Source organism: Bipolaris oryzae (genome assembly GCF_000523455.1).
Source record: "Bipolaris oryzae ATCC 44560 unplaced genomic scaffold scaffold_47, whole genome shotgun sequence".
Lineage (NCBI taxonomy): Eukaryota > Fungi > Ascomycota > Dothideomycetes > Pleosporales > Pleosporaceae > Bipolaris > Bipolaris oryzae.
In genome coordinates this window covers 79285-106506 of record NW_006911323.1, presented here as the reverse complement: position 1 = coordinate 106506, position 27222 = coordinate 79285, and the positions used below count along the sequence as shown (strand labels likewise).

At 52.3% G+C, this 27222-nt stretch overlaps 11 protein-coding genes across 11 annotated transcripts; 4 read left to right on the top strand and 7 right to left on the bottom strand.

Moving 5' to 3' along the window:
• Positions 1-444: 444 nt before the first annotated feature.
• COCMIDRAFT_4425 (uncharacterized protein) lies at positions 445-1512 on the bottom strand (the record flags this gene model as incomplete). The annotated part of the gene is made up of 1 exon (XM_007688750.1): positions 445-1512. One exon carries the CDS (start codon positions 1510-1512, stop codon positions 445-447), a length of 1068 nt encoding a protein of 355 aa, XP_007686940.1.
• A 609-nt stretch (positions 1513-2121) lies between these two features.
• On the bottom strand, positions 2122-4427 carry COCMIDRAFT_92698 (uncharacterized protein; the record flags this gene model as incomplete). Its single annotated transcript, XM_007688802.1, has 5 exons — positions 2122-2505; positions 2563-2701; positions 2750-2922; positions 2976-3995; positions 4071-4427. 5 exons carry the CDS (start codon positions 4425-4427, stop codon positions 2122-2124), a joined length of 2073 nt encoding a protein of 690 aa, XP_007686992.1.
• A 523-nt stretch (positions 4428-4950) lies between these two features.
• On the top strand, positions 4951-7252 carry COCMIDRAFT_92729 (uncharacterized protein; the record flags this gene model as incomplete). Its single annotated transcript, XM_007688801.1, has 2 exons — positions 4951-4971; positions 5066-7252. 2 exons carry the CDS (start codon positions 4951-4953, stop codon positions 7250-7252), a joined length of 2208 nt encoding a protein of 735 aa, XP_007686991.1.
• Positions 7253-7712: 460 nt separating this feature from the next.
• Positions 7713-9188, bottom strand: COCMIDRAFT_25473 (uncharacterized protein; the record flags this gene model as incomplete). Its single annotated transcript, XM_007688763.1, has 3 exons — positions 7713-8128; positions 8190-8946; positions 9003-9188. The coding sequence occupies 3 exons, from the start codon at positions 9186-9188 to the stop codon at positions 7713-7715; spliced, it is 1359 nt and encodes a 452-aa protein (XP_007686953.1).
• Positions 9189-9632: 444 nt separating this feature from the next.
• COCMIDRAFT_4421 (uncharacterized protein) lies at positions 9633-10267 on the bottom strand (the record flags this gene model as incomplete). Its single annotated transcript, XM_007688749.1, has 2 exons — positions 9633-10183; positions 10240-10267. The coding sequence occupies 2 exons, from the start codon at positions 10265-10267 to the stop codon at positions 9633-9635; spliced, it is 579 nt and encodes a 192-aa protein (XP_007686939.1).
• Positions 10268-11460: 1193 nt separating this feature from the next.
• Positions 11461-11825, top strand: COCMIDRAFT_4420 (uncharacterized protein; the record flags this gene model as incomplete). Its single annotated transcript, XM_007688748.1, has 4 exons — positions 11461-11565; positions 11617-11631; positions 11686-11722; positions 11779-11825. 4 exons carry the CDS (start codon positions 11461-11463, stop codon positions 11823-11825), a joined length of 204 nt encoding a protein of 67 aa, XP_007686938.1.
• A 1335-nt stretch (positions 11826-13160) lies between these two features.
• COCMIDRAFT_92598 (uncharacterized protein) lies at positions 13161-14714 on the top strand (the record flags this gene model as incomplete). The annotated part of the gene is made up of 4 exons (XM_007688800.1): positions 13161-13259; positions 13311-13436; positions 13486-13578; positions 13626-14714. The coding sequence occupies 4 exons, from the start codon at positions 13161-13163 to the stop codon at positions 14712-14714; spliced, it is 1407 nt and encodes a 468-aa protein (XP_007686990.1).
• A 195-nt stretch (positions 14715-14909) lies between these two features.
• COCMIDRAFT_92660 (uncharacterized protein) lies at positions 14910-16065 on the bottom strand (the record flags this gene model as incomplete). The annotated part of the gene is made up of 2 exons (XM_007688799.1): positions 14910-15679; positions 15780-16065. The coding sequence occupies 2 exons, from the start codon at positions 16063-16065 to the stop codon at positions 14910-14912; spliced, it is 1056 nt and encodes a 351-aa protein (XP_007686989.1).
• A 391-nt stretch (positions 16066-16456) lies between these two features.
• On the top strand, positions 16457-19310 carry COCMIDRAFT_92644 (glycoside hydrolase family 18 protein; the record flags this gene model as incomplete). Its single annotated transcript, XM_007688798.1, has 6 exons — positions 16457-16493; positions 16550-17064; positions 17115-17278; positions 17328-17517; positions 17994-18329; positions 18405-19310. The coding sequence occupies 6 exons, from the start codon at positions 16457-16459 to the stop codon at positions 19308-19310; spliced, it is 2148 nt and encodes a 715-aa protein (XP_007686988.1).
• Positions 19311-20550: 1240 nt separating this feature from the next.
• On the bottom strand, positions 20551-22391 carry COCMIDRAFT_92659 (uncharacterized protein; the record flags this gene model as incomplete). The annotated part of the gene is made up of 3 exons (XM_007688797.1): positions 20551-22066; positions 22135-22278; positions 22333-22391. The coding sequence occupies 3 exons, from the start codon at positions 22389-22391 to the stop codon at positions 20551-20553; spliced, it is 1719 nt and encodes a 572-aa protein (XP_007686987.1).
• Positions 22392-24494: 2103 nt separating this feature from the next.
• Positions 24495-26804, bottom strand: COCMIDRAFT_35868 (uncharacterized protein; the record flags this gene model as incomplete). Its single annotated transcript, XM_007688779.1, has 5 exons — positions 24495-24583; positions 24841-24916; positions 24973-25158; positions 25220-26601; positions 26666-26804. The coding sequence occupies 5 exons, from the start codon at positions 26802-26804 to the stop codon at positions 24495-24497; spliced, it is 1872 nt and encodes a 623-aa protein (XP_007686969.1).
• Between the last annotated feature and the right edge of the window lie 418 nt (positions 26805-27222).

The following is a 27222-nucleotide window of genomic DNA, read 5'->3' as shown; positions in this document are numbered from 1 at the left end:
GATAACCCCATCTCGCCTGGCATCACCATACGGAAATGCGCAACCCCCTTCATCCCTTTTTGCACTCGCTGGAGAAAAGAGAACAAAAACACAAGCAAAGAATTATCTTGTTTATTTTTTCTCGATACAGTGCATTGCCATGGAGGTTGGTGGACATGCTACAAGCGATTCTATTATTTGCTGTATCTACCTCACTAACGCATCGATGCATAATGGTGTACACAGAATGTAAGGAAATAGTAACAAACTGTCAAAGTCCATAGTAACTACATGTATAAAGAGAATGCCTCTTGTAAATCAAAGGTTACCTTTCAAACCAGTATCACCTTAGTTATAGAAAATGGGGTATCATATGCCAGCTGCCCAAACGCCAGAAAATGCATAGTATGAGAAAGTTGAACTCTGAATCCGTTTTTTGGCGTCTTTGTCGTGGCGCCATGTAATTCAGTCCGAGTCATAGCCTACTAGTGCTGATAGCAAAGCAGGTTTCTTGGCCGGAGCCGCGTCATCAGTTTCCACTGGCGACACGGCAGATACTTCTTCTTCGGCTGGGACATCTCGCTTCCTCTTCAAAATACCCAGGTTGATTCTCGATGCTGGTCCGTTATCTTTGGATAGGAAAGGGTCAATCGCTGCCCGGGTATTGCCAATAAGCGTTTGTTGTAACCCGTGTCGGCTTTTTTCTGCTACCAGCTCTGCCTTCAGCTTTTTCGTCTTTACAACAGGCTCAACGGCCTTGGTAGTGTCTTTTTCCTCAAAGATTGGTTTCCACGACTGTTGCTCGAGTTCTCGGTCGCCCGACATGTTTGCTCCAAAATCGACCAAGCCGGCACGCGTGCGGTCTGCCTCCGTCTCGTCCGCAATATCTAGCCCTAGACTAAACTTCGCTTGTATACCCTGTTTTTGCATCTCTTCCTTCTTCCAGACCTTTCTCTTCGCGCGGAAATCTTTCCTGAGTCGTGCGTTCACGTCGTATGGGTCTCGCCAGACTTCGCTTTGATCGTAGAGTTCCTCAACCCGTTCTTTGTGTTTCTTTTCTGCATTTTTATCTTCTAGCTTTCCTTCGAGGTTCGCAAAAGCATCTTCCCTCCGTCTCTGGCGTTCTTCATCAGTTAAGAATTTGAGCTCTCCCTCAGCTTCTGGTCCTTTATCTCCTGGTCCGTAGTCTCGCCGCCGAGCGCCTTCAACGACTTTATACTCGCTATTCTTTGGATCGGTCTGAATCTCCCACCATCCGCCACAGGCACTGTGCTTCATGCGAAAACTCCATATTGGTGTGCTGTAATAGCTACCTATCTTCTTCTTCTCGGCGTTGAAACGTACACCCTGGCCGATGATGGCTGGAGGAGTGCAGTGGTCGCACCACACGGCAAAGGGAAGCTCGAAGCGAACAGTAAGGATGCCCTGGGAGATCTTGTTTGCGCGTTTGCCGAGAGGATGCGAGTTGCTGTTGAAGCTCGGAGGGTTGGAGGCATCAGGCGGATAATACCGCCCCATGTTGAAGCCCTGCATCGTTGCGGGGCGTGATGCAGGAGGGTGCGACGTGCGCTATGTCATAGAAAACCGGTGTTGGACAGTATGAGGTTAGGCTCTCAGTGTGCGAAAGGTGTTTGGCCGCGGAGGTGGATGACATAAGCAGCCACTCCGATCAGCTGCATCGTCGTCGGTCTCCAGTTATGCCGATGATCAGACAGCCTTGCGATGCCCAAACGTGACGTCACCCGCCATGTGCAGATCGGTGGATTTACAGTTGCTCACATCTCAACGCCCAAGCCATGGCTAGCGGCATAAGAAATTACTCGACTTGGAAAGTCATTTAAGGTTTTTCATTGATTGCAGCACTAAAAGGCTTGTCTCTTTCTGTGACATGATTAGGACCGAAACGGCCAGGTATGCCCAACCTGAGTTCGCATGCGTCATTTCCAAGATGAGGGCTTCAACATGCAACTTTAGCGGGAAGCAGTCGAAAAATGCGCTTAATCATATTCTTTTAGATGACAAGTTTATCTTTCCCTCGCATCCATGACGCCATCCAGCTGGTTATCAGAACCAAGAGTAGTCGCGTCGCCCATATCACAACCTTGCCCTTCCTTCTTCCTCTATATGACACTGTCGAATAATTTAAGCTTCGGGGTCGGTGATGAGCTTGGTAATCTTTCCAATGGCAATCGTTTGACCCTGGTCACGGAGAGTGAAACGACCAAGCTGAGGGTAGTCTTCGAAACGCTCAACACAAATGCTTCCAGCCGTACCGGTAATCTGCAATCGTGCAATAATGCTCATGCCCTTTGTCGCAAATCCAGGTGCTTTCTTTGATCGTCTTCCGGTACCCTTCTCGAGCTTGTGCAGTAGTGCGCTAATGGTAACTTCTTCTTGTGCTGCGTGGACGTGAAGCACGCAGTTGAAACCAGCAGTCACAATAGACTTGATGTCCAGAAGCACGACCTGGGCCTCAAATTGGGAGACGCAGTGAACAGGTCGCTTAGGTGAACACAGCACGTAACCCTATGTAGTTGCATAATCAGTATCCAATTTAGTGATGTAGTCACAAAATCTACTTACGGGCAAGATATCTTCTTCTTCCACACCTCGGATTCGTACACGAATTTGGTCACCGCAAGCTGCGCCAGGGATTTCGTCTTCCTGCTCACCGAACAGGGCAGAGATGTGAATGGTTTGTCGGTTAGGCATCATGAGGTACCTTACAATTGTCAGTGCGTTTCAGGTAGACCTTGCAGAAATGACTTACTTGTTCTCCTTCTTGATGATACCGGATTCAATCTTTCCTTCGATCATGGTGCCCATGTCCTTGTACTTTGCGGCGATGGGCATCATGAAGGGAGCATTGAGCTTGCGCTCAAGAGCTTGCATGTTGTCTAGGTACTCAAGAAGAGATGGTCCATCATACCAGGGTGCAAGGTCCTATGAGTAAAATTGTCAGTACAGCCACTAACATAATTCACCGTTTCTCTTACCTTGGGCACACGGGTCTTGATTCCAGTAAAGGTCTGGGCGCTGACAGGCATCATGCTAATGTCTGTCTTGGGGTTGTATCCGAGACCCTTCAAGAAGGCTATGACCTTGGTTGTGCACTCCTTGAATCGATCCTCTGACCATTCGACAGTAGGATCGTCCATCTTGTTTACGACGATGAGAATCTTGTTCACACCCTGCGTCTTGGCCAACATAGCGTGCTCTCGGGTTTGTCCACCCTTTTCGAAACCAGTCTCGTACTCTCCCTTTCGAGCAGAGATGACAAGAATACCGACATCTGCTTGCGAAGCACCACTGATCATGTTGGGGACATAGGTCTTGTGGCCGGGGGCATCGAGGATCGAGTATCGTCGCTTCTCTGTCTCAAAGAAACCTCGACCAACCTCGATAGTCTTACCCTGCGCACGCTCCTCCTTGTTCAAATCGAGCGCCCATGAAATGTACCATGTTTCTCGACCAGCGTCCTTTGCCTCCTTCTTGTACTTGTCAAGGGTTCGCTCATCAACCATGCCAGTGGAAATGAGGATACTGCCACCCAAGGTAGACTTTCCTGCGTCAACGTGGCCCAAGAAGATGATGTTGACGTGCTCCTTGCCGTAGATTTCGGCAAGAGTCGCCTCGTCAATGTCGGCGATTTCGTTCTCAATGTCTGGTTGCTTGGCCATAGGCCTTTCGGGGGCCTTCTCTTTGGGAGTTGGGCTGTTGCGACCCGACGAGGGGGTTGGCGAAGTACGGCCAGAGCCTGCAGAAGCTGGGGTAGGTTCTCCAGTCTTCTCAATCGCCTTTGCAGCAGTCACCTTGGTTCCGGCATCAATGGTTCCCTTCTCCTTGTCGGCCTTTTCCTTGGCAGCGGATGGAGCACCTGGTGTTCCGAGGCTGAGGACCTTGGTTCCGCCTGTCTTTTCAACCTTTGGAGTAGTAGTGTCGCCACCGATAGAGAGAACTTTAGCCTTGGGTGCACTGTCGCCGCCAATGGACAGGACCTTGGCCTTGGGTGCCTCCTTCTTGGCTTCAGCAGCGGGTGCGGCGCCTGCTGAGCCGGCAACATCTGTGTCTCCCCGCTTCGCTATCCGCACAGGAGCCTGGCCTTGACCTTGTTGCTGCTGCTGCTGGGGCTGGAAGTTCTGCTGGCCCTGGTACTGGCCGTAGTTGGGATAGCCCTGCTGCTGGCCATATTGTTGGCCATATTGGGGGTATCCTTGTTGCTGCTGATAGTACTGGCCCTGGTTTGCGTACTGGTTGTATCCACCATACTGCTGGCCGTATTGATTGTAGCCGCCCTGGTAACCTCCGTAGGGCTGGCCAGGCACGAATGAGCTCGCGCCGGGCTGGAATGACTGCGCTCCGGGAGTGAAGGTGGGCGCATTGTTGAGGTTCATGCCCTGCGCCTGCTGCGAGAGGCGCTCCTCCTCTTGCTCCCAGTTGTCCGCCATGGTGATGGCACTTTTTTCTTTGAAACGTGAGGGCTGAGTTGGAGCGGGGAATGCGCTAATGGCCGGGGATGGTGGGCGTGTGAGAATGCGCAAAGAGGCCGTATAGGTATATGGGCAGCCCAGGAGCGACGTGAGGGCTAAATAGGCTGGCGATCGAGTGTCGTCGGCGAGAAGCGAAAATGTTGCCGTGTCGTTGATGCCCACGCAAGGATTTGGCGGGGTTGTTCGCAGTGGCGCAGTGGGGCTGACTCAGGCTTGAGCTCCTCTCGCTGCCTAACATTGGCCAGGGCGCCCTCGTTGCGACTGGCACCACAACCAGCAACAAACAACAAAGCCAGTCACAAATCATAAGCCATAACCCAGCTCTTTTCCATATCCTTCTAGCATTTCGTCATACTTTCGCCTCCTCTCCTCGCAACCTGCGCATTCATCCGGTTCCATGATCTCATTGCTGCTCTCGACTTGTTTGTTCGCCGTGCCAGCATAGTAATCCTCCAGGCGACGCTCATCTTTATTGGTCAACATGGATGTCCTACTCTCAAAGGTATGACTGTTTTCTAACTTTCCATGCGCCTACGTATGATCCTAGAGCTGCATGTTCGTTCCCTCTCGCTGTCAGCAAGCTGACAATATGCCAGGTCACCCAGCAGGCTATGAGCTATGCCATCAGAAGCGGCATAGCAATCACCAGTCACTATGCACTAAAACAGTGCGGCCGTCTAATGAAGACTGTCGATGGCCAGGAGAAGCAGGAACTTGCTGCCCTGCAGATGAGGTTGGATTCCAAAATCAACATCATATCCCCTGCCATCGACATGATCGAATTGATTGCAGCACGTGGCAACACATCGCTAGAATCTGCCGTTGGCCTGACCAAGTCGCTGCGGTGGGAAATCCAAACACTAGGCAATCGAGTTGAGAAGGCCGTAGCCGAGGAGCAGCTCACCAGAAGAGGAAGCTCGAGAGCAAAGTCACGCGACCAAAACATCATCGAGCTCAAAGTGATTATCGGAGATATGAAGCGACTGTTGGAGCGCATCGAGGATGCAGTGCCACTAATCAACCTTGCCATCACCACATCTGGTGTCAACCTCTCCACCACGCTACCGGCTACAGTGTCGCCATCAAGGCTACTGCAAGCAAGTACTTTCCTTACCTCTGGTGACATGCAGTACTGTGCAAACAAGCCCAGAGCCCAGCAGATTGGACCAACATTTACCCTATCCATGTACATGCTATTCTCTGGTCATGCAAACCGACCTCAGGAAGAAGACTTACGCGAGACGACTTGGAAAGAAGTCATGCACAAGGCCCGTGTCACGCTCATGAGGGTGCCGCTGGACAATGTCTACGACTACCCTACACCTTTTGGACAAGATAGTAGCCGGGCTGACGAGTCAAGCCACCGGCATATACCATCCGAAAATATTATGCAAGAATTTGCATATCAGCTGCTCATTGTCGAGGACTTGGACGACGGTCGCATGCACGATTACGAAGACGGCGAGCCACAGCCTGAGCCATATGATGGCATTCGTGAAGCTGGTGTCAGGGAGATCATACCCATTCACGAAGTTGCCAAAATCTTCTATGCCGATACTGGTAAAATTCTTAACATTGGTGCTGACGGCGAGAGCAACAACCCCATCTTGCTACTCAAGAGAGATGTCAATGCAGCACCCCCACGGCGCATGATGGAGCGAGATACGGACGATACTAATTACAAATCCGATGATTCCCACACCATCGGCGGCGATGAATCAGATTTAGAGCAAAGCCAGCTTGAAGACCAATTGCGGCGCGAATCGACTCCAAACCCAGAACCATCAGCCCCACAAGAGCCAGAACAACCAACATATCCCTGGCGTCTACCTCCCACGCTGGATCTAGAATGGATGGCCTTTGAGGTGTACACTGAAGACCCATCGACTGATTCAGAGGTGGATGAGACAGAGGACTTGGAAGAAGAGGTCTCATCGCCTGCTCCAGCGGATCGGCCAACCCACAACGACCGCTTCTCAACCCTTAACATACAACCCAGCACACCCACAGATTCACCAAAGTCCACGCCGCATAACCAAATCATTCCATCACCGGAGAAGGTCTCGGCGCCAGTACCACGATATACACAAGCTGCACCAACAAGCCTGCCTGCCATCAAAACTTCGTTATCATTATTGGAAATGCTCATTCGTTTGACTGCACTGCAACAATTCCAACAGTCATCCCACCTCGCCATCCCAGATGAATTCCTCAACTTCTTCTTATCGGACAGCAGTACAGTAGGCGCAGGTGGCGACGCTGAAATGCGACGCCGCGTGCGCCGGCAAGCCCGCATGCGAGTCGGATTTGATCCCTACGACGAGAGTCCAATTAAGCGCCGGGGCGAGGACTACCTCGAACACGAGTTACACGACGGCTACGACCCAGCAACTCCAGGAGAAGATGGTGCCGGCCAATCATACGATTACGATGGGTATCCGATTGCTCGGCGCTCTTCCTCCGCGTATTCGCGCTCTCGCCCAGGTACACCGGGTCACTCGTCTTCGACATACAGCACGACACCCGTGTCGAATGCGCACGCTGCATATTCTGCAGTTGATGTATCGAGTTCCAGTCGGTCGGGTATGTCGCATGGAAACACCGCATCGCCGAGTCCACTGCTGCGTCGAGCAACGACGCAGCCTGGTGGTCAACTGAAGACGCTCAAGCAGCCTAGTTTCCGCCCGTCTGCCTCGCGTCACGGACATGATGGTGTATCTAGAGGACACTCGTTTAGAGGCAGTGCACCGCCGGATACGCCGCCGGGGACTGTGGAAAGGTAGATGATGACATCTAGTGGGAACGAATTACGCGTGGTATTCAGAATGAGATGGAATGAACGATGCAAATAAACTGCTTTTTCATGAAAAGTTTGTACAAAGTCAGTCACCATAAGCTACATGCGAGACAGGGCGTTTTATACCAGTTTTCCATTATTCCCAACGACCCAGCATAGAATTACATATAACTATAGAAACATCATAGCATAGAACGGGCAAAAGCGCAATACACGTATTTTTGTTTAAGAAAAATGAATGAATAAGGAGCAAACACATTTGATTCTCACGTGCCCCGTATTTCCTGTCAAGGAAGCTGAAGACCCTAAACTGCTAGTTCACCCAAGGGAACCTAGTATGAAGAAACGCCCATAAACGCCCATGTCCCGATCCGATAGTGATATTCCGCCCGTGTCATCATCATCCTCCACCACAGTGAAAACAAAACAAAACAAGAGGAAAACATTTACTCCCAATCCTCCTCATCGCTTTCCTCAGCAACCGCCTTCTTCTTGTCGTTCTGAGGGCTTCCTGGTGCGCGGCTGGTTGCTCCGCTCACAAGATCGTAGCTGGCATCGCTATCAGCCACGCTCTTCTCATCGTTTGAGCGACGCGGTTGAGCGGCTTGTGCTTTAGTTTCGCTTGCGGGCTTGAGAGTGTTGACTGAGGCAGCGAGATCCTTGGCAGCGGGCTTGGGTGTCGTTGCTGTAGGATTGGAGGTGGCAGCCACAGTTGCGTTGTCGTCTGAGTCCTCATCGTCGTCATCTGAGTCTGAGTCTTCTTCAGATTCTTCCTCTTCGTCGTCTTCATCCTCGTCATCGTCCTCTTCTTCCTCAGAGTCCTCGTCCCATGCGACCTCTTCGTCAGGAGCGGATGTGGAAGCTGGTTCATGTTAGCGCTCTGCATTATCTTGCAGCACAAATCATCTTTGCATATGACATACCCTTGAGCATCTCTCTCCTCCTTTGTTCTTCACTCTCGATGACGTGGCGTAGGAAGTAGTACCTGCACCAAAAGACCTTGTACTCCACCTTCTCTGGGACGTATTTCTCCATGGCACTCCTCAACTCCTCGTGCTTCTCCAAATCCTTGGCAATAGCATCTGTCTTGGTTTCCGCGTCGAACGAGGCCTTCCACTTCTCCCACTCTGGGCTGGCGGGGTCTTTGAGGAACGAGTCGAGAGTCGAGTGGATCACGTGGAGTTGGGCATCAAAGCGTGTAGCGTGGACGACCTTCTTTCCGCTGCTGTCCTTGGACTCGAATAGCACATCACCGTTCTTGGCAGCTTCAGAGCCAGACTCGGGCGGCGCAATAGTAACGGCGTCGCGGAGGAAGTTGCGGATATTGGTGCCAAACTTGAGAAGGGCTTCGTCGGCCGCATCTTCTGCCTTCTCGACATCCTTGAGACGCTTCGCGGCTTCGGACTTGAAGATAGCCAGCATTCCCTCTGCCTCCTTGACAACGTCTGCAACCAGAGACTCGGGGCGATCTGGGTGTGCTTCTATCTCTTCCTTTGCCTTGTCTTCCTTTGCCTTTTCTGCAGGGTCATCTTGCCCGGAAGAGACGGATTTGGAGGCCGACGATTCGCTGGGCTGAAGGGAAATCTTTCGGGCATGGCTGATAATGTTGGAGACGCTCGCTGTCGCGTTCTTGGTCAAGGGCGCATATTGCTTGCTCGCACTATCGTAGTACTGCTCACCCTGTGTCGCGTGGTGTCAGCGGCTAGTCGTCCAGACTTGCCCTTGATGCGACTTACCTGCTTCTTCACACTGCCCAAGAAGCCTCCTAGCCTCGCTGCCCATGGACTGCTCGATATGGCCTTGTATGCATCCTGGAACTCGGCGTTGAAGTTGTTGGCCGTCTCGTTGTGGGTGCTGTCTCCGCCTGTGGACTGCTTGGTGGGGTAGCTCTCCTCCTGGATGTGGTCGTAGGCGGAATCCATGGCTACGATGCTCCAGAAAAGGAGCGATAGTACGAAGGTGTGCAGGCGGTGAGGTTAAGGATGTGAGTCGTTGGTCAGCTGCATCAAGGGTTCAGAGCAGTAGGAGCGGGGCCATGCATGATGCTCCGCAAGCCAGTGCGCTAGCTTTCGGGTGCGTATGTGCGCGGTCAGGTACAAGGCCACTATGCATCGACATAAAACAGCAACAACTTGTCATGTGACAATGTTAGACGGCAGATATGGCACTGATATTTGGATTTGCTTTTTAAAGTCCCTCAAGTACGTGTTCCCTCTGTCAGCCGGCAGCCGCGATGAATACTTGTTGCACGTTTATCACACCATCCGCCATGAGCACTGCTCCCGGACCCGCCTCTGCCAGGCGGCGCCTTTTTAATAATGCGCATCGTTTTCCTTCATCGTAATCATCCGCAATCATGCCTCCTTTCACCTCTTCTTCTTGCCAACAACTGTTGTGAACCCATCCTCGTCAACCTCTGGCTCTGGCTTGGTCTTTGGCTTTGCGGGCACGAGCGCAGGTGCATCCGTCATCTCGGTGTCGTCGTCGTCTTCGTCACTTTCCTCATCCACACTATCCCACTCGCCCTCTTGGTTGGTCTCCTTGACGTTTACACTGCCAGTCGCAACCTCTTTTCCTTTTCTCGCCTCCCACTTCTTCTGCAGCGCATCCACCGTTGCGGTACTGCCCTCGCCAATCTCTTTGCGTATGGTCATAATTTCACGCGCGACTGCGACTTCAGTGTCATCTTCTACTCGCACACCAAATTCGTCCTCGAGGACCTGCAGAAGCATGATTTCCACATCTTCCGCATCGGTCAGAGGTTCTGCTGCAAAACGTTCCGAAATCTGGCCTGCAAGCCAGTCGCGCTTTTCTGAAGAATCAGGACCGCCCCATTGGTTTTGTACGGCGATGGTAAGGTTGGCCCAGTTGAAGAGCGCGTGCCAGATGCCGAGATCGAACTTTTCTTGGTGTTCCTCTGGACGAAGGAGTCGTTAGACATGTTTACGCACATATAATCATTTCTCTACTCACCAGCGATGGGCCCGAATACCGAAGTCATGTTGGGTGGGATGTTTGCTGCGAAGAATCACTGAGCGCGAGTTTGCGTCACTCTGGAATAACTTTTTGAATTTCTTATCGATAAGCAGCCCCTCCATTTCCTTTGCCACACCTGGGAACGTGATGTGCATGGGCTGAGTGCTTGCATATATGTCGCCGTCCTTGCAGCAGAATATACTCAATGAGTGTACTCCAATAGAAATATGGTGGATTTGACTACGAGGATAACTTGCTTGTCTGACATGGTGGCGCATTGCATATGCCGTATTCATCTGGCCTATTTAGACTTCTTGTGGCTTTGCAGTATTGTATGTTCACATACAAATAGGCTATAGTTTTGTTGCAGTGTAAGACTGAGAGATCTGCAATGACCGTCGAGCATGCAATTAGTATATCTTATCGCTTAACCTAGATCCCGACTTTATGACCCTGTAGTTTCAACCCGCGCAGCCTACCTATCCACAGCAATCACATAACCAGCAGGGTTGGTATAATTCAGTTTTTAAATTGAAAGAAAAGGATAATCCATCGTTCATAAATCTGACCGGCTAGAGAATCCGGGGTATTCAGTTTCAATGTAGTTACAGAAAGCCAACAAGATGGCCGGAACAGCCATGATAGCCAGAACAACTAGTATGAGCGTTGAGGGTGTAAACTGCAGATACTGCCTAGGTACTACATTTCGATAGATCAAACTCCGCTACAGTCTTTTTCTATGCAATATCGCATACTGTATAAGCAAGTATAGCCTACTGTCCTTGAAAACAAAAACAGCTCCTAAGAGCTGGATTTCCCCCAATTTGGTCTATACGAACCATATTAACTCGGCCTTGTACAGTGCACAAAAAGGAACTCCGTATACAAACTGCGAGATAACATTACTGCTTAGAAGCTGGTTCTTCACTAAATAGACCTTGTTTGTTAGCTTGATATTAAATCATTGTCCTTACTTGGCTTAAAGGATGATATTGGCGATGAGTTTTTGTAAACGAATGAATGGTACAATTCACAGGCCTCTGCGATATATAGGCCTGTATAGTCCAGGGGCCTGAAGCATAAACTAGATAGATATTCCAGTTATAAGACACTTCTTTCTGCTGAAAAGATTAGACAAGATACTAAACTGTCCTTCTCACTTTCTCACAATTCTCAGGCTATCAAAGTACACTCCGGAATTCACATCACTCCGCCACAATGAAGATTACCACCTTCCTCACGACCCTCGTCGTCCTAACCCCAACCGTCTTTGCTCGATGCCTCATCCTCGGCTCGGGCAACGGCCAAACTTGTCCCCTGACTGTAAGTACTCTGTTAATGTGTTACTTGATCCCAGCTAACTGTTTACTCTAGGCTACTGTCATTACGGTTGGTAACCTAATAGTGTATACGAATTAACAGTGCTGAAACAAAACTCACTAGTGCGATCTTGGAAGCACCCCTGGTCTCTTTAGTTGCAGTATGTTGATGGTTCACATGGTGTGGTACTATAATAGCTAATTAATTTGTGTTTAGAACAAATTCCACAGACGACTTCGTATTGCTGCCTTACCGCTCAATAAGAGGTGGAGTATCAAGAAGGAGACGAGAGCTAGTACCTTTTTTTATATCTTTGGTATGACCAAAATTGCTTTATTACATTGTAGTAGAGTAGCCAAGGGGGTATAGTAGAAGAAGATCCGAAAGGTACTCAGACATGGATCAAATGCAAGGTACAAAGGGGGACGGAACAGAAACAACATATACATAGAACACCAGCCTACAAGTCTGAATACCTTTGAGACTTGGACAATACACGTATTTCATTTAGACAGACTTTAATGTTTTTCTACCATTAAGAGGGAGTGACATTACAATGTGTCGGGGGCAGCACAAAGTTTCCCAAAGACATAAAGCTTGGCGTGGCATGTTGGGTGAGTGAGTGCCCCCCACTATGGCTGGAAGCCACAAAAAGCACCATTAGTTTCTGCAAGTACCGTTACGCTCACAATCAAGTCGGCTATGATACGGTAGCATCGTCGGGCCGTAAGGGGATACGTAGTAGTGCACGCTAAGGCACGCCAAAGGAGCATAATGGCAAATCTGTGGCTGAACTGCTACTTGATGAGGCTGTGTTGTTTAGTGAACCATTCTTCAATGACCAGGCGAGCTTGTCCCCCCCCCCCCTTATGCCACTGAAGTCATAGTCTTGCGTCATAGGAGTGTGGTGGACGGCTGGCGCCACTTGACTCATCAGGTGTCTCTGTGGCATTTATGACTAGAGAGGTTGCGGGTGTGATAGTCTTAGAAAAGCGAGATGTAGGCACTCTTGACTAGTCTCTAAACTGCGACGTTGGAGCAAAGCGGTACCATGCGTGTGTGTGTGGACCGCAACCAGTCCGCGACGCATACTTACGGCGGCCCAGTCGACACACTGCAGATCAAGATGCAATCAACCACGGCAGATGGCCACCAAAGCGCATCTCGGGGTGTGTTCAGGGATAGTCGTGTAGATCGGCAGCTATATCGCGGACATGGCGTCCAAAGTCGCCAGCGTTGACGTCATGGGCGTAGCTAGACCCTGAGTGCCCTGCTTGCCCCTACAATCTGCAATGCAAGCGTCGATCGGAATTGGAGCTCAAGAGCTTAAATCCATCTCGAATCGCTCTCTCTGGACCCTGATTTTACACGCTTGACAACTATTTGCATGGGGATCCACTGTTATCCACTGTTTTGTACGATAATACCTGCATATCTTACTCCCAGTGCACGCACATCCCACTTCATCCGGTCCCAATCCAGTTAGAGCGGCTTGAAGCTCATAATACCCCTACGCTTCTCGTAAGCGCATCAACTTTCACGCCCCTCCCCAAACACGTACAATTGCTATCTGTACATATTAATACGCCATACACATAATGTCGGCGCCTACCTCTGCTACGAGTGAAATGCCATCGCGCACATTCACCAATCGCTCAGGCGACGATGATGCTATTCCAGGAGAAGACACCTCGGAGGTGAGCTGTTGCAAGGCCATTCGAACAAGCACATTGCTAACAAAAACATAGGTGACCAGACTCTTCTCAGAGCGGTTACAGGCTTGGAAACACGCAGTCGGATACCTTGAAGACTACATTACCGCGACCGAAAAGACCAACCACGCACACGGCAAGGAGTATGAGCGGGTTTTGAAGGTTGGTGCTACATGTGCATCCCTTCTACACGCACGCTAACACAGCGTAGACGGTAAAAGACCCACTGAAGGAGGGCCATCACTTTGACCAGTCGCTTGGTGGTGTTGCAGGCATGTTTGAAAACATCCGATCAAACACCCAGGTATGCCCTTCCGATAAGAGATAATTGTGCTCTACTGACAACAATAGGGAATCTCCAACCAACACTACGAGACAGCCAAGCAACTCAAGAGTGCCATTCTCCCTATCTTCGAGCGTTTACACAGCGAAATTAAAAACAAGAACAAGGAGCTTACAAAAGGCGCTGGCAAAGGCAGCAAGGCAGTCGACAAGGCCCGCTTGCTCACTCAAAAGCACATTGAGCTTCTTGGACAGCATTCTGCCGCATTTGACTCGCATAGTGGTAGTCAGATGAAGGCTACTGACGACCCATACATCCTAAAACGTGGGATCAACCACCGTCTGTACAAGCAGGTCCAGGAAGAAAACAACAACCGACAAGACCTTATTGCTGTGCAAAACTCTTTTGCACAGTTTGAAGCCCACATTATCCAGGAAATTCAACATGGCATGGGCCAATTCCTGCAAGTCGTCACCACACAGGCCGAACACACTAAAGCGGCGTACGGTGACATGGTCGGCACATCTCAGCGCATTCCTCTTGACTTTGAGTGGAACGGCTTCATCAGGCGCAACAATAACGTTCTTATCGACCCCTCTGCTCCTGCACGAACTTTAGCGGATATTACCTTCCCCAATCAACACCATGCCGCGACTCAGCCTCTAATTTCAGGCTCGCTCGAAAAGAAGGGCAAGATTATGCGCTCCTACGACACAAACTACTACGTTGTCACGCCAGCCAAGTTCCTGCATGAGTTCAAGACGGACGATGACTTTGCCAAGGACCCCACTCCAGAGCTCTCTCTGTATCTTCCCGACTGCGTTGTTGGTGCAGTCAATGGCCAGAAGTTCAATGTAAAGGGCAAAGACGTGTCCAAGGGCAAGATTGGCGGCGCCTTTTCCATGACGCACGAGGTGGGATTCAAGGCACACACACCACAGGCTGCACAGCAATGGTGGGAGGTAATTCGCCAGGCTGCGGGCACGGTCACTACTGAGGTGCCTGATGCCAGCGTACCTACAAGCCCCATTTCACCAGTTGACAAGCAACCTGCTCCCCTTCAGACACAGGGACTGGAAAAGACTGGATCCACTCCGGCCTCTGCTGTGCCCGCTAGCGCCACGACTCCCACGCCTGGTGAGACGATCAAGAACTAGCCGGATGACTGGTGTCGTGTCCGATGGCTGAACAGGCTCCTGGAAAGAAAACAGGTTGAATGTTGCTTGTTGACATGTTGGCTTTTATTGCGTATACACATACCCCCTTATACACAGATGCAGTCGTGCTATATCCCCCAACCCTAATAATGCTGGTAAGCTTTTTACGTATCAATGAATATCTTGGTTCAAACATCAATCCCACATTTGCCGCACGTTTAAATTGACTCTCTTATTCGCCATCCATCCAGCCCAGTCGTGATACTCTCCAGTCAGCTCGCCTTCTCCTTGTGCACTACTACCAGGCCACGATTTTAGATAGTCAGGACACGTCCCCGCCACAATCTGTGGAACGCCATGCCATGCAAACCGGGAGGGCCCACTCATATAAACCGCACTACCGGACCTCAACCTCAGCGTTACAACCTTATCGCGCACCTCGCCGTCGTCATCCTCGGCATGCGAAGTACCAAGTACAAATATAGCATCGCATCCCAAACTCACACTGATGAGTCCTGTAGAGCTCATCTCAGCGACATCGCGATGCACACTCAACGTATCACCCGGAGAATACAAATTGACAATCGCAGCTTCAGCTTTCGTACCGGGGAACAGCGATTCCAGCATCCCTTTCGTATCCTCGGGAAACGGCGGTGGCGGCGTTGAAGGATACCGCTTTGCAGTCCAGTCGTACTGGCCGCCCAGCGTTGTCCATCGCAGTTTCTTGGTGAGGAGTTGGGCGATGGAGAGGGGTTTGTGGATTGCTGGGTCGAGGGGCGTGGCGATGGCGGTGGCGGAAGAAGGGGGGAGGGAGAAGAAAGAGGAGGGGGAGGGGGGGTAGGAGATTGTGTAGTGAGTGTGGATGTTTGTGAGATGGGCTGGGGAGGAGAGGTCCCGGTGGAGTAGACGGGATAGGAGGATGGATTGGATTTCTGAAGGGAAGAGAGAAGGGATGATGTGGAGACCTACCGTTTTGTCAGGGCTGGAGGCAGGATGGGGAAGTTGGGGGTTTTTTTCGTGTGTTTTTTTTTCACAGATGGCGAGTGAAATGCAGGTGTTCCCTACCTGGCATGTCATCGTGCTCGTAGACTGGCACTGAGTCGGGAATAATCATGTCATCCAGGGCTACATCCTGGCCAGCAAAAGCCTGGAAAATAGCGGTCAAGTCTTTGGTGGCGTACTCTTTGACAACACGGACTTTAGTGTTGGTGGTCGATGCAGAGGCGTCATGGCTCGCCAGATCAATAATGTCCGGGTCATTGTTCAACGTATCCAGCTTCATCTTTTGGTACTTCTTGTAGACATTGCGTATGCCGTCTGGCGGCCGCTCATGGGGATCGAGGTCATGCATCGTGGCCCAGGGATGCAGTGAAGACTTCAAGTGCAGGCAACCAACGGGCAATGGTAGATGTAAGGAATTGTGGGGGGCAGGGGGGGCAGTGAGCCATTGACTAATCTCGCGTTGCGGCTGATGGCGGCGCGTTGCCCGATGCGGCGAGGTGTTTACCCTCTCTGAAATTCCCATGCACAAACACCAGCGCCAAACCCCCTCTCTCCAGCTTTCTGATCCTCGCAGCGGCTCCGCCCTCGCTCCCTCACGACTACTAACCACAGGTACACGTCACGTGAGATTGTTCAAACACGAATCTCGTCGGCTACAACACTGTCCATCTTGGACGCGGCTAAACAAACACGTCTGACCGCTTGTCGTCTGAAACATCTGCAATCGGCAGTCCGCCACCATGGAGAACTACCAAAAGTTGGAAAAGGTCGGAGAGGGTATGGAGGCATCTGTTTTGTAGATACGCCTACATGTTTGGACTAACACCTGTCAGGAACCTATGGTGTTGTGTACAAGGCCCGCGACCTGACCACGAAGGACCAGCGCATTGTCGCCCTCAAGAAGATCCGTCTCGAAGCCGAAGATGAGGGTGTGCCCTCGACTGCCATTCGCGAAATCTCCCTCCTCAAGGAGATGAACGACCCCAACATTGTCCGCCTACTGAATATTGTTCACGCCGACGGCCACAAGCTGTACCTCGTCTTCGAGTTCCTTGACCTCGATCTGAAGAAATACATGGAGGCGCTGCCAGTCAGCATGGGTGGACGAGGCAAGGCTTTGCCCGAGGGCTCTGGTCTCGCCGGCCAGACTCTGAACATGGACGACAAGACCGTAAAGAAGTTTATGATGCAGCTTTGCCAGGGCGTCCGATACTGCCATGCTCACCGAGTGCTTCACCGCGATCTCAAGCCCCAGAATCTGTTGATTGACAAGGAGTGCAATCTCAAGTTGGCGGATTTTGGTCTGGCTCGCGCTTTCGGTGTGCCGCTACGAACATACACTCACGAGGTACGGCGGCTGGCATATACGATGAAGACCCCTTTTCTAACACAAAGCAGGTTGTTACGCTATGGTATCGCTCCCCGGAAATTCTGCTTGGTGGCCGCCAGTACTCGACTGGTGTAGACATGTGGTCGGTTGGATGCATCTTTGCTGAGATGTGCACACGCAAGCCTCTGTTCCCAGGTGATTCTGAGATTGACGAGATCTTCAAGATCTTCCGGTATGTGCACATCCCTTGCATAAAATATATGATTATTAACAAAGACTAGTATTCTCGGTACACCCAGCGAGCAAGATTGGCCTGGTGTGACGTCCTTCCCCGACTTCAAGCCCTCGTTCCCTAAGTGGGCCAAGACGGACATTGCAAACATTGTCACCAACCTTGACGAGGTAGGCCTTGACCTGCTCGATGCGCTCCTTGTATACGACCCTGCTGGCCGCATCTCGGCCAAACAAACCGTCATCCATCCCTACTTTGGCGGAATGAACGGCGACACACGCCACGAGTACAGCAACGGCTACCACTAGCGGTCCCTGGAGGATGCTACGACTGTGATGCAATTTTGGTGGCTTGCACAATTGTTGCAGAGCACACGAGACGTTAGTGTCTACATGAGATTCCCGCTATGTTCTGGATACAAGGATTAGGGCTGTACCTCATCGGACAGCAAGCGGCGTTTAGGACGGGATATGTTACGAGAGCACATGCATCAAATGTTACACTAGCACTTTACCCTACATGATTGGATCGCCTATACCATGTGAATACGGACAAATAAGAATGCATCGAGACCCTGCCCTTTGGTGTTGCGAGTACGCTATGACGTAGCGTGTCTGCCCCACTTCAGCCCTATGGCACGCGTTGAGTGCAGGCATGCGTCCACGTAGGTGTACCAGGCCCATCTCTAGACAGTTGCGACGACATTGTCCCTTAGGTCATGGCTTCGTCAGCACCCAAGTTACTCCCCCCGGGAACTGGCCCTCGGCTTATTGTCTATCACCAGACATTTCACGATTCACAGGGCAGCTACCACTCGTTACTACCGTTGGTGACCAACAAGACGGGCATCACCCATGTCATTATCGCCGCTATCCATCTCAACGAGGGCGCGGGCAACATTACACTAAACGACCATCGGCCAGAGGACACGCGGTACGATCAGCTATGGGGAGAGGTGAACTGGTTGCAAGGGAGCGGGGTCAAGGTGCTCGGCATGCTGGGCGGAGCAGCAAAAGGCAGCTATGAGAGGTTAAGCGGCGACGACGAGAGTGTACGATCTCCCATGTGTTTCTCCTAGTAATCTCTTCTATACCACCAGCAAAAAAAAGTACTAAACATTTCTTAGTTCGAAGCCTACTACACCCCCCTCCACGCCATAATCAGCCGCTACAAGCTCTCGGGCCTCGACCTCGACGTCGAAGAAGAAGTCCCCTTATCCACAATCACACGCCTCATCTCGCGCCTCCGCGCAGACTTCGGCCCTGCATTCCTCATCACCCTCGCCCCCGTGGCTACAGCCCTCGTGCCCGACCCCAAAATCCCAGCGCACCTCCGCCCCCCGCGCCCCATGCTCGCCTCGGGCCCCAGTCCCAACCCCTTACACCCCACGCTCCCGCACCTCAGCGGCTTCAGCTACCCCGAGCTCGAATGCAGCGACTTTGGGCGCGAGGTAGCGTGGTACAACACGCAGTTCTACTGCGGATGGGGCGACGCAGCGAGCACCCTCTGGTACGACGCCATCGTCGCCGCAGGCTGGAAACCCGAGCGCGTAGTCATGGGCGTAGTAACGAACCCCGGCAACGGCGCCGGTCACGTTTCGCTCGCCACGCTCACGCAAAACTGCGCCGTGCTCCGCGACAAGTACCGGAATGTGGGCAAAGGGTTTGGCGGCGTCATGGGCTGGGAGTTCTTCAACGCTGGCGATTCAGACGCCGATATCGTGCACGTTGCTGAGCTCGGCAGCGAGACTCTGCAGGTCGGCTGGGTCGCGGCCCTCGGCAAAGTGTTGAGGGGTGAGGAGCCAGAGGAGCAGACACAGCATTCGAATCGCCCCTTGCAGAATGTTACCGCAGATCAGATTAGGAGTATGGTGACGCGGTTGCCGCAGGCAAATCCCGCCTGGCCGGATGAAGAGGTGCAAAAGTTGGTGGTGCTGGGGTTTCAGCGGCATGAGGCGGTTGCCGCGTTGAATGCTACAGATGGCAATGTTGAGTTGGCCGCCGGGTTTTTGTTTGAGCATTATCCGCAGTAGACGGGGTTCTGGGGTGAGATTGCATTGGGTGGGTGCGGTGACTGGGCCGGGGGTTAGATAGAGTGATGAATGTTATGATTTTGCATGTCTTGATATTTGATCACATTGTGTTGTACATAGTACGTGGGTGAGAAGGTCTTTTTTTTCCTGTAAGCTTTGTACAACGTTACTACACGAAACATCAAGTAACGTAGGCTTTCCAAGCTCACGTCGAGTTGTTGATGCAGAAATCACGTCTTTCAAACAATGCGTAGATGGAAAAAAAAAAGAGTAGTTCAAGATATCAATGATTCTCTGGATTGATTTGTAGGGAGAAAAGGAAATAATACTTGGGTATCCTCAGACTACGTACACAACATACTCGCTGGTAATCAACAACCACAGAAAGAAAACTAAAAAACAAAATGTCACAGCACACTTCCATGACCGTCCGTCGTTTGAACCCCATCCTTCCTCTTTGCTGCCTCAAACCTGGAGGAAAAATAAGTAAATAAATAAATCAAAAACTGTAAACAAGGGTGAAATACTAATGCAATCCAATCGTAAATCTAAAATCTAAAAAAAGGTGGTATAAACGTGTAGTGCTGGAACGGGAAAAAAAATGAGAAAGACAAGGATAAGGAAATATCCATCCCATCACCCCACATGTCTAAGCGCCTTCCTAAACCCAGCCAGCTCATCAATAGCCTCACGAAGAGACGGCGTAGACGACGCAGACGACGACGACCGATTGCGCATTCTCGGGTGCTGGGGAACTTCCAGAAAAGCGGTGCCTGAGCGGGCTGAGTAGCTGCGACCTCGACGAGCCAGTACGGGTGGGGGCACCGTTAGCCCCACAGCAAGCGTTTGCGGGGTATGCGGTGGTGGTGGTAGCGAGTCGTCGGACGAGGTTGAGGAAAACGATAGTGTCGGCGTAAGTGCGGCGGTGTGCATACTGCTCATAACGAAACCGGGTCATTAAGCAATGGTACTTTCGTGTAAAAACATGAAGAGAGATTTGGAAGAAAATAAAAATAAAAGCAGGGAAGAAATGTGCTTTTGAGAGTGGGGATAATTGGGATGCGACTAGGCGGGCATTGGCTTCGAGAAGAACGCAATTCGTGCCCGTGTATCGCTGGAGAAAAAGACGCCTTTGGTGGCTGCTACGCTCTGCGTAAAAGAGCAAGGCGCAGGCTCCTCAAAGACCGTCGTATGCCGAGAATAGAACGGGGGAGAGAGGAAGAGAGTAAAGATGGGTGTTTTACCTTCCATCATCACTGGTCCTTGGGCTCTGTCTCCTACTGTTCATCTGTGTATTTCGGTATGTTTCCTCGTTCAGTGTGTCCAGGCTACGAGCCGGACTAGGCGTCGTAGCTCTGCTACTCCTGCTCCGGTTTGGAGAGCTTGGCCTCGATGTCGCAATCTCGTATGAGGGGAGATCCATGTCCATGCCGCCAGGCGTTCGCGAACCGGCGGGGGTGCGTACAGCCGTGTTGTAGCTGGGTGTCCTGGCTAGGGCATCCATGTCGTAATTCGATGCAGGGAGATCAAAATACGCAGGCTCGCCGCTTTGAGCAGGAGTACTGTCACCTGACGAATTTTGCCTCGACGGGTGGAAGCGTGTTGGGTGGTCGCTGTGGTTCATGCTGAGGTTTGCAAGACGATGCTGCAAAGCTGCTGCCGACGCACCACCGCCTGGTTGGTGCATGGCAGCGTCCAACGACGTGAGATCTTCAGTTGAGCCACGCCTGCTTTGAGCGAAAAATGGCGTATTAGCACCACTGTTCATCATGCTGCGGTATCCACCGGGCGTCATGAAACCGGAAGGATCAATATCGTTGTAGAGCTCATCCAGTTGATGCAGACCGTACGTAGGCGGGGCGTTCTGGTTGACCTCATCCTGGATGGCCTGCTGAGACAATATGCTCTGATCAATCACGACGCTCTGGTCTTCGTTTGGAGGTAGATTTGGCGAAATGAAGAGGTGGACGTGATTCTTGACGAGCAACTGACTAGTGTGACCTTCTGGATTCTTGAGGTTTACGTATAAGCGCAGCTTGTGGCTTAAACGAATGTTTTCCGTGTCGACTGACTGCCGGCAGTTTTTGAGCGACTTTGGTAGGTCGAGTGTCATGGAGAAGCGATGCGACTCGTCGAATAGAGCATCAACGTCCTCTATTCCGTCGGGAACTGTACGCGCAGAGTTTTCAGGCATGTTGCCTTCAGTCAGAGCAACTTGCATTTCCTGCTGGTGACTGATGCGCCGACCAGCGTACTCTGCAAAGAGTTGGCGCGATTCAATCAACTCCATCTTAATCGTTGAAATCTCGACGCCTTTCCGAAGAGGAATCAGAACAAAGTCTGCAGTTATTTGCGTTCCGACAATGTAGTTCTTCTGGGGGACGGTGATTTTGTAGGCGAGCTTGTTGGCCCAGATATCTTCGTTGATCTGCTCCATGGGCATGGACTCGAGCATGTCGCGGCCAAGCGTGCGGATCACGCGAATGTGCGTCAAAGCACTAAGCTGCTTGCTCATGTAACCTCTGTCTACAGTCGCCTTCAAGTTGTACACGATCCAGTTTGAGGGCAGGCCCTCGACACTCTGGTCGAGGTTCTGAGGCATCTTGAATTTAAAGTCCCACTCATGGCATCCAGCATTGATCTTGTGCGCTTTGGTCTTATGGCCAGTGTCAATGGGGAACAGGTGGAGCTCTTCGACGAGGAAGTTTGTTTTTTGCGTTATGGGCTGAGGAGTCACGGTATTGGTCAAATGCCATCTGCAGGGCGCGAAAATGTCAGCATGCAACAAGACGGCGAGGCTGTGCCTGAAGGGGTGCTACCGTACGAAACTTTGCGTGTGCCTGTGAGTGTTATGCGCAAGCTACGCACTGACATGGACTCTGGGTTGTTCAGGATCAACTTGCCCTTGAGCTCCGTCTCATGCGACTCGGCTGACTCGCCATAAAAGACGACAAAAGGCGAATCGGGCCTGCGGAACAATTAGATACTGGGCATTGCAAGAGATGCAGTGGTGCAGGCGTACTTGATCTCGAGGCAAGGAGTGGCATTTCTGCCAAACACTCCAACGCTTGGGCGAGGCATGATGTAACAAAGGGTTGGCTAAAGATCAGGCCGAGGTCAAGACAAGCATCAGATAGGCGGGTGCGACGTGGGGAATCGGCAGCTGAAATATATCCGCCGGTTGCAGTCGCAAGCTGACACAAGAGTCAGAAGACGGGCTCGGAGAGAGCGGAGAGAACGGATGCCAGTCGCAGGTGAGACGGAGGTGACGGATGGCGGTTGCGAATGGGAGGCCAGCAATTGTGGTGTGAGGTGTGAGGGTGCTGGCGGGGCTGAGAGGGATGGCGTGGGATCGACTCAGACAGGTGAGGGTCGAAGATGATGATGGTGATGTATCAGTGGTCCATTCGTGGAGGGGTGGGAAGAGGAAGCAGCTGTGGAGGGCAGGGAATGTGACGTGTATATGTATGTACAGTCTACGAGTAGAAGGGAAAGGAGAAAGAGGTGTGCAGCTGGCGGCGGTGGCGCTGCCGCGTGCTGCTGAGGCTTCAGATATACTACTCTACAAAGAACAGCGGGCGTGGGATGGGCCAGGGCCGCTACTCATGCTCGCAAGTGTACCCTGATGAGCTCATGGGCACTTGGGCTTGGGTGGGGACAGCGGACGCTCGCATCGATGCTCTGATTAGCGCGTTTTCTAAGGACCAAGGGGCCGTCTGGGAATAATTTTCAGGCCGCGATTAGGGTGTACCAGGCGCAGGGGGTGGCATCGAAGAAGGTGTTCCGATAGCGTGTCGCCAACGGCGCGATAGCAGCAATAGCAGCAGCAGCAGCACTGCCCTGACTGACCGGTACACATGAGCAGCACATACGAGCAGCACATACGAGCAGCACATACGAGCAACACACGATTACGCGCGTCGTTGGCCAGGCCCATTGGCGGATGTGGGCCCCGGTGAGCTGTGTACATATCATTGCATGTGAAAGCGTGAATGTAGCCCGGTACTGTGGAAAAGTATGTATGTATGTGTACTGGATGCACTGGATGCATCTGCATCTGCATCCACCCAGCCCAGCACCATCCATCAGCCAAGCCATTGCGCCACAACTTGCATGCCTTTGCCGCTACCGCAATCGGACAAGCCGCTGCGAAAAATCCAACCCCCATGGCCACCTGGGCGATGCACCTCGCCGGTATGAGTTAGAGAGCGACCGAGACGTCTCTCGTGCTGGTGGGCTGACGCCCAACCGCCTGCCATGCCACACCCTCTGCTGTCTCTTTACGCCATCTGCATGGCATTGGAGGCTGAGTAGGTGTACTGTGTAGGAGGGCACCCTGTTTGCGCCAAGCACGTGACGACATCGACACCACTCCCACTATGGCGTCACTACCTCTGGCGTATTTGTCTCGTCGATACCTGCTTGTTATCACAAGCATCCTAATTCATTCACCCAATCTGCCCGAAATCCAAAAAAAATGCCATACCCCAACACGCGGCCGCCCACTCTACTCTGGCTCTACTCCAATCCAGCCCCTCTCTTCACAGCCAGCCAGTTGAGCGCTGGCCGCGAGGGTATTTCTCGGGCCGGGCGAGCACGGCCATGAAAATCTGCGGCTAGACGTGCATTGCCGCAACGGTGGATATCGCAGAGCCTCATCCATGGACCCGCAGCTGATGAGAGACGCGACTACACACGCACCCTAATTCCCGCACCGCCCGTCGCTATCCACTACCAAGCCTGCCGCGCATCTCACAATCACGTCTCAGGAGAGTTTCCCGGCCGGATAGATAATTGTCATGATTTACGCACCTGTCTGCATCTGGGTGGAGATAACAAAACTTGATTTTGCTCCCGCGTCAGGATACACATGTCCATGTTCTGTGGACCCTCCTCCTCCTGCTACACCACGCGTTCTAGAACAAGAAAATGCCTCCTTGCCTCCCATAGGGCTGAACACTCACACACACTCTCTCTCTCCTCTGTCTCGCATGTGAGCCACACATCGGGTTATATCGGAGCCACGGCCAAATGTCCGACCACCACCACCACAGCACACAGCACCTGCCATCCATCCATCCATCCAAGACAAAGATACGGCTTGTCTTGCTCCCGCTCCCTTATCAAACCTTACTCCAGTCTACTTACTTACTCCAACTCCTGCTGATTCCAACCACCCCTGCCCTACGAACCATTTGCACTCGCAATCGCTGACATGCTGCTGTCGTCATTACCAGTCCCTTCCTTTGGCCGGTCCCACGTTCTGATGTGGCCTATGGTCAACAAAGTCAGCATTTGATCCACTTTGTCTTATCTAACCTTTGACCCTTCACACACTCAACAATTCCCTAAGCGAGTCTCTGCGAAGCGCTAGGAGCCTCCGAACACACGGGTGTTCCTGCGCACGACAATATGCCGCGCACTAGTACGACCCTTATCGCAGATCTCACCCATGGGTGGCGTGCAACGTGCGTGTCATGAGTGGACATGAGGTGACACGACAAATTCTCCTTGTTGGTAGAAAACTCACCATTCTTGCATGATGTGAGGATGCAGTCCTCTTCAAACCCTAACCAGCACAGTGGATGCTCGTGGACCGTTTTAGCCTGTTCCTCACGGCGATTAGAATTCTGCCCAATGTTGACGTTTCAAGTCGACTCACCAGCACCGGAGGCAGCATGGCCGTGCGCGCCCGCGGCTCCACTGGATGCACAACTTCCTCTTCCTCCGACAGGCTGCCCGACGTCAGGTTAGAGTTTGACCGCAGCCGGTTGATGGAACTACCCGTCTGTGACCGCTGCATCTTCAGGTTGGACGACGTGATGCTGCCGCGCTGTCGCACCGAAGCCTAAATCACCCGTCAGCAATCTCCATATCAGTCAGCATCAAAATCCCTCTTTTTGACTCACTGCTCGCGGCCTGTGCAGCATGCCCACACTAAAGTCCCACAGCAATAAGCGACAGTCTTCTCCCACACTTCCAATCCGATAATTGCGCTCGTCACATCGCCATGGGTCGAATTGCACAGCAGTCACCCACGAGTTGTGTCCTTGGCAACGCGCCACCAGCATGCTATCCTCCAACGACCATATCGACACCAGGTCGTCCTGACCTCCCGTCACCACATATCGCCCGTCTGGCGACCAGCATACACACATCATGCCGCCGTAGTAGCTCATGTAGTGGTGCAACAGCTTTTCGCGGAGAAAGTCCATGATTCGGAATGACCCGTCCTCGGACACTACCGCCAGGTGTCGGCGATCGGGCGAAAACTCAAACGCGTTGACCTTTGACCGCGACACTTGCCAGTACGAGACGGGGTTCGTCTTCTGGTTCTTGGAGTTGACAGACTTTTTGATGGTCAAGAGCCCCTTCAGCTTCCTCTCCCCCTCGCTCAAGCCGTCGTCCGAAGGTGGTGACGACGCGACTTCTTCTGGCACAAACACGGCATCTTCCTTCTCCTTGTCGTAGACGATTAGACTGCCATCCATGTGCGCGGCCAGAAACAGGTTTTCGCTGTTTGGCAGCCACCGTATGTCCGACACTGCCGTCGCATTGATGACACCGTTCTTATTGATGCGCGCATATTTTTGCGACATGGGCTCGTACCATATAATATCGCCCGTGGAGAAGCCCATGATGATGTCCAGGTGGTTTGGCCCTTTTGTAATCTGGTTGATGTCGTGACACAGCGCATGCGCCTTGGTGAAGAGTATCTTTGTCAAATGCTCCTCTTTTGTGGGTGACGTCAGGTCTAGCCATTGGAACGCGCGGTTGATGTTTGCAAAGGCGTACAGGCCATTCGGGTTGTGTTCTTGCAGCCGCTTTGTTAGCGCCTCGTGTGGAATGACTCTGGACACAAACGACGAGTTGCTCTTAACAATGTTGCTCTTGGGTTTCCGTCTCTTGGACGGGTCCTTGGAGTCTTTGCCATTGACCGCTGCCAGTGCCTGATTTCCCTCGCCAAACACGGGTGTCTTTAGGCCGTCCCAGGGTGCTGCTGCAAATCCGTTTGCGCCATGAGAGTCGACATCACTTACTTGGCTGTTTGACTCGTGCGGCGACTCCTGGATGCTCTGCGGGACCTGGGATCGCGTCGAGGTGCGCGTACCGAATCGGTACAGCTGGGATTGTGAGGGCTGGCGGGGCGCGAGAGCGACGAGGGAAAGCTTGGTACCGGCCGTGGGCGGAGAGACGGTCGTCGCAAGGGGATTGGGATTATGAACAGGAGCTTCCGAAGGATGGGGCGGGGGAGTGGCTAGGTGGAGGTCGTCGCGAAGCACATAGGTCCCTATCATGGCATCAGTGTAAGCGGCAGGCGTCGTGCATTTGGGGGCGCTGGGCAGGCCAAATACCTTCTCCAACGACGAGCTGGTAGTCGGGGCCCGAGGGATGGGTGATGGTGTTGTTTGTCTCGATAAGCTGACCCGGTTGTGCGCCTGGATAGCCTCCGACAGGGTAGCGCGGTGGAGGGGGTAGCACGCTGTAAAACATCAGTCAAGGGCGCGCGGTGCATGCGGAGCATGATAGGGACGCGATTGGCGGTTGGCAGGCGGTCAGCACAAAGGCTATGGCACTCACAACATGGTTGCAACTCAGAGCAGCGACAGTGCAATCTGTCTCGGGTGATCGGCTCAGAGTTCGGCAGCAGAACGGTCCCCGGCTCGCTGTCGACAAGGAACAGGACGTAAGGCCGAGAGAGAGGGCGAGCGAGCGAGGTGTGTCGACGGGAGCGGGAGCACGCGCACGCAGAGGAGCAACGGTAGTAGCAGCACCGTGGCAGCAGCAGCAGCGACGACAAGACGAGAGCGCGGACCATGTAACCGGTGGGATCTGGGGAAGTGGAAAGCGGAGACACTCGCCTCTCGGGCTCCGTGCCGTGTTGCGCTGGAACCATGCCATGGCTCTCGAG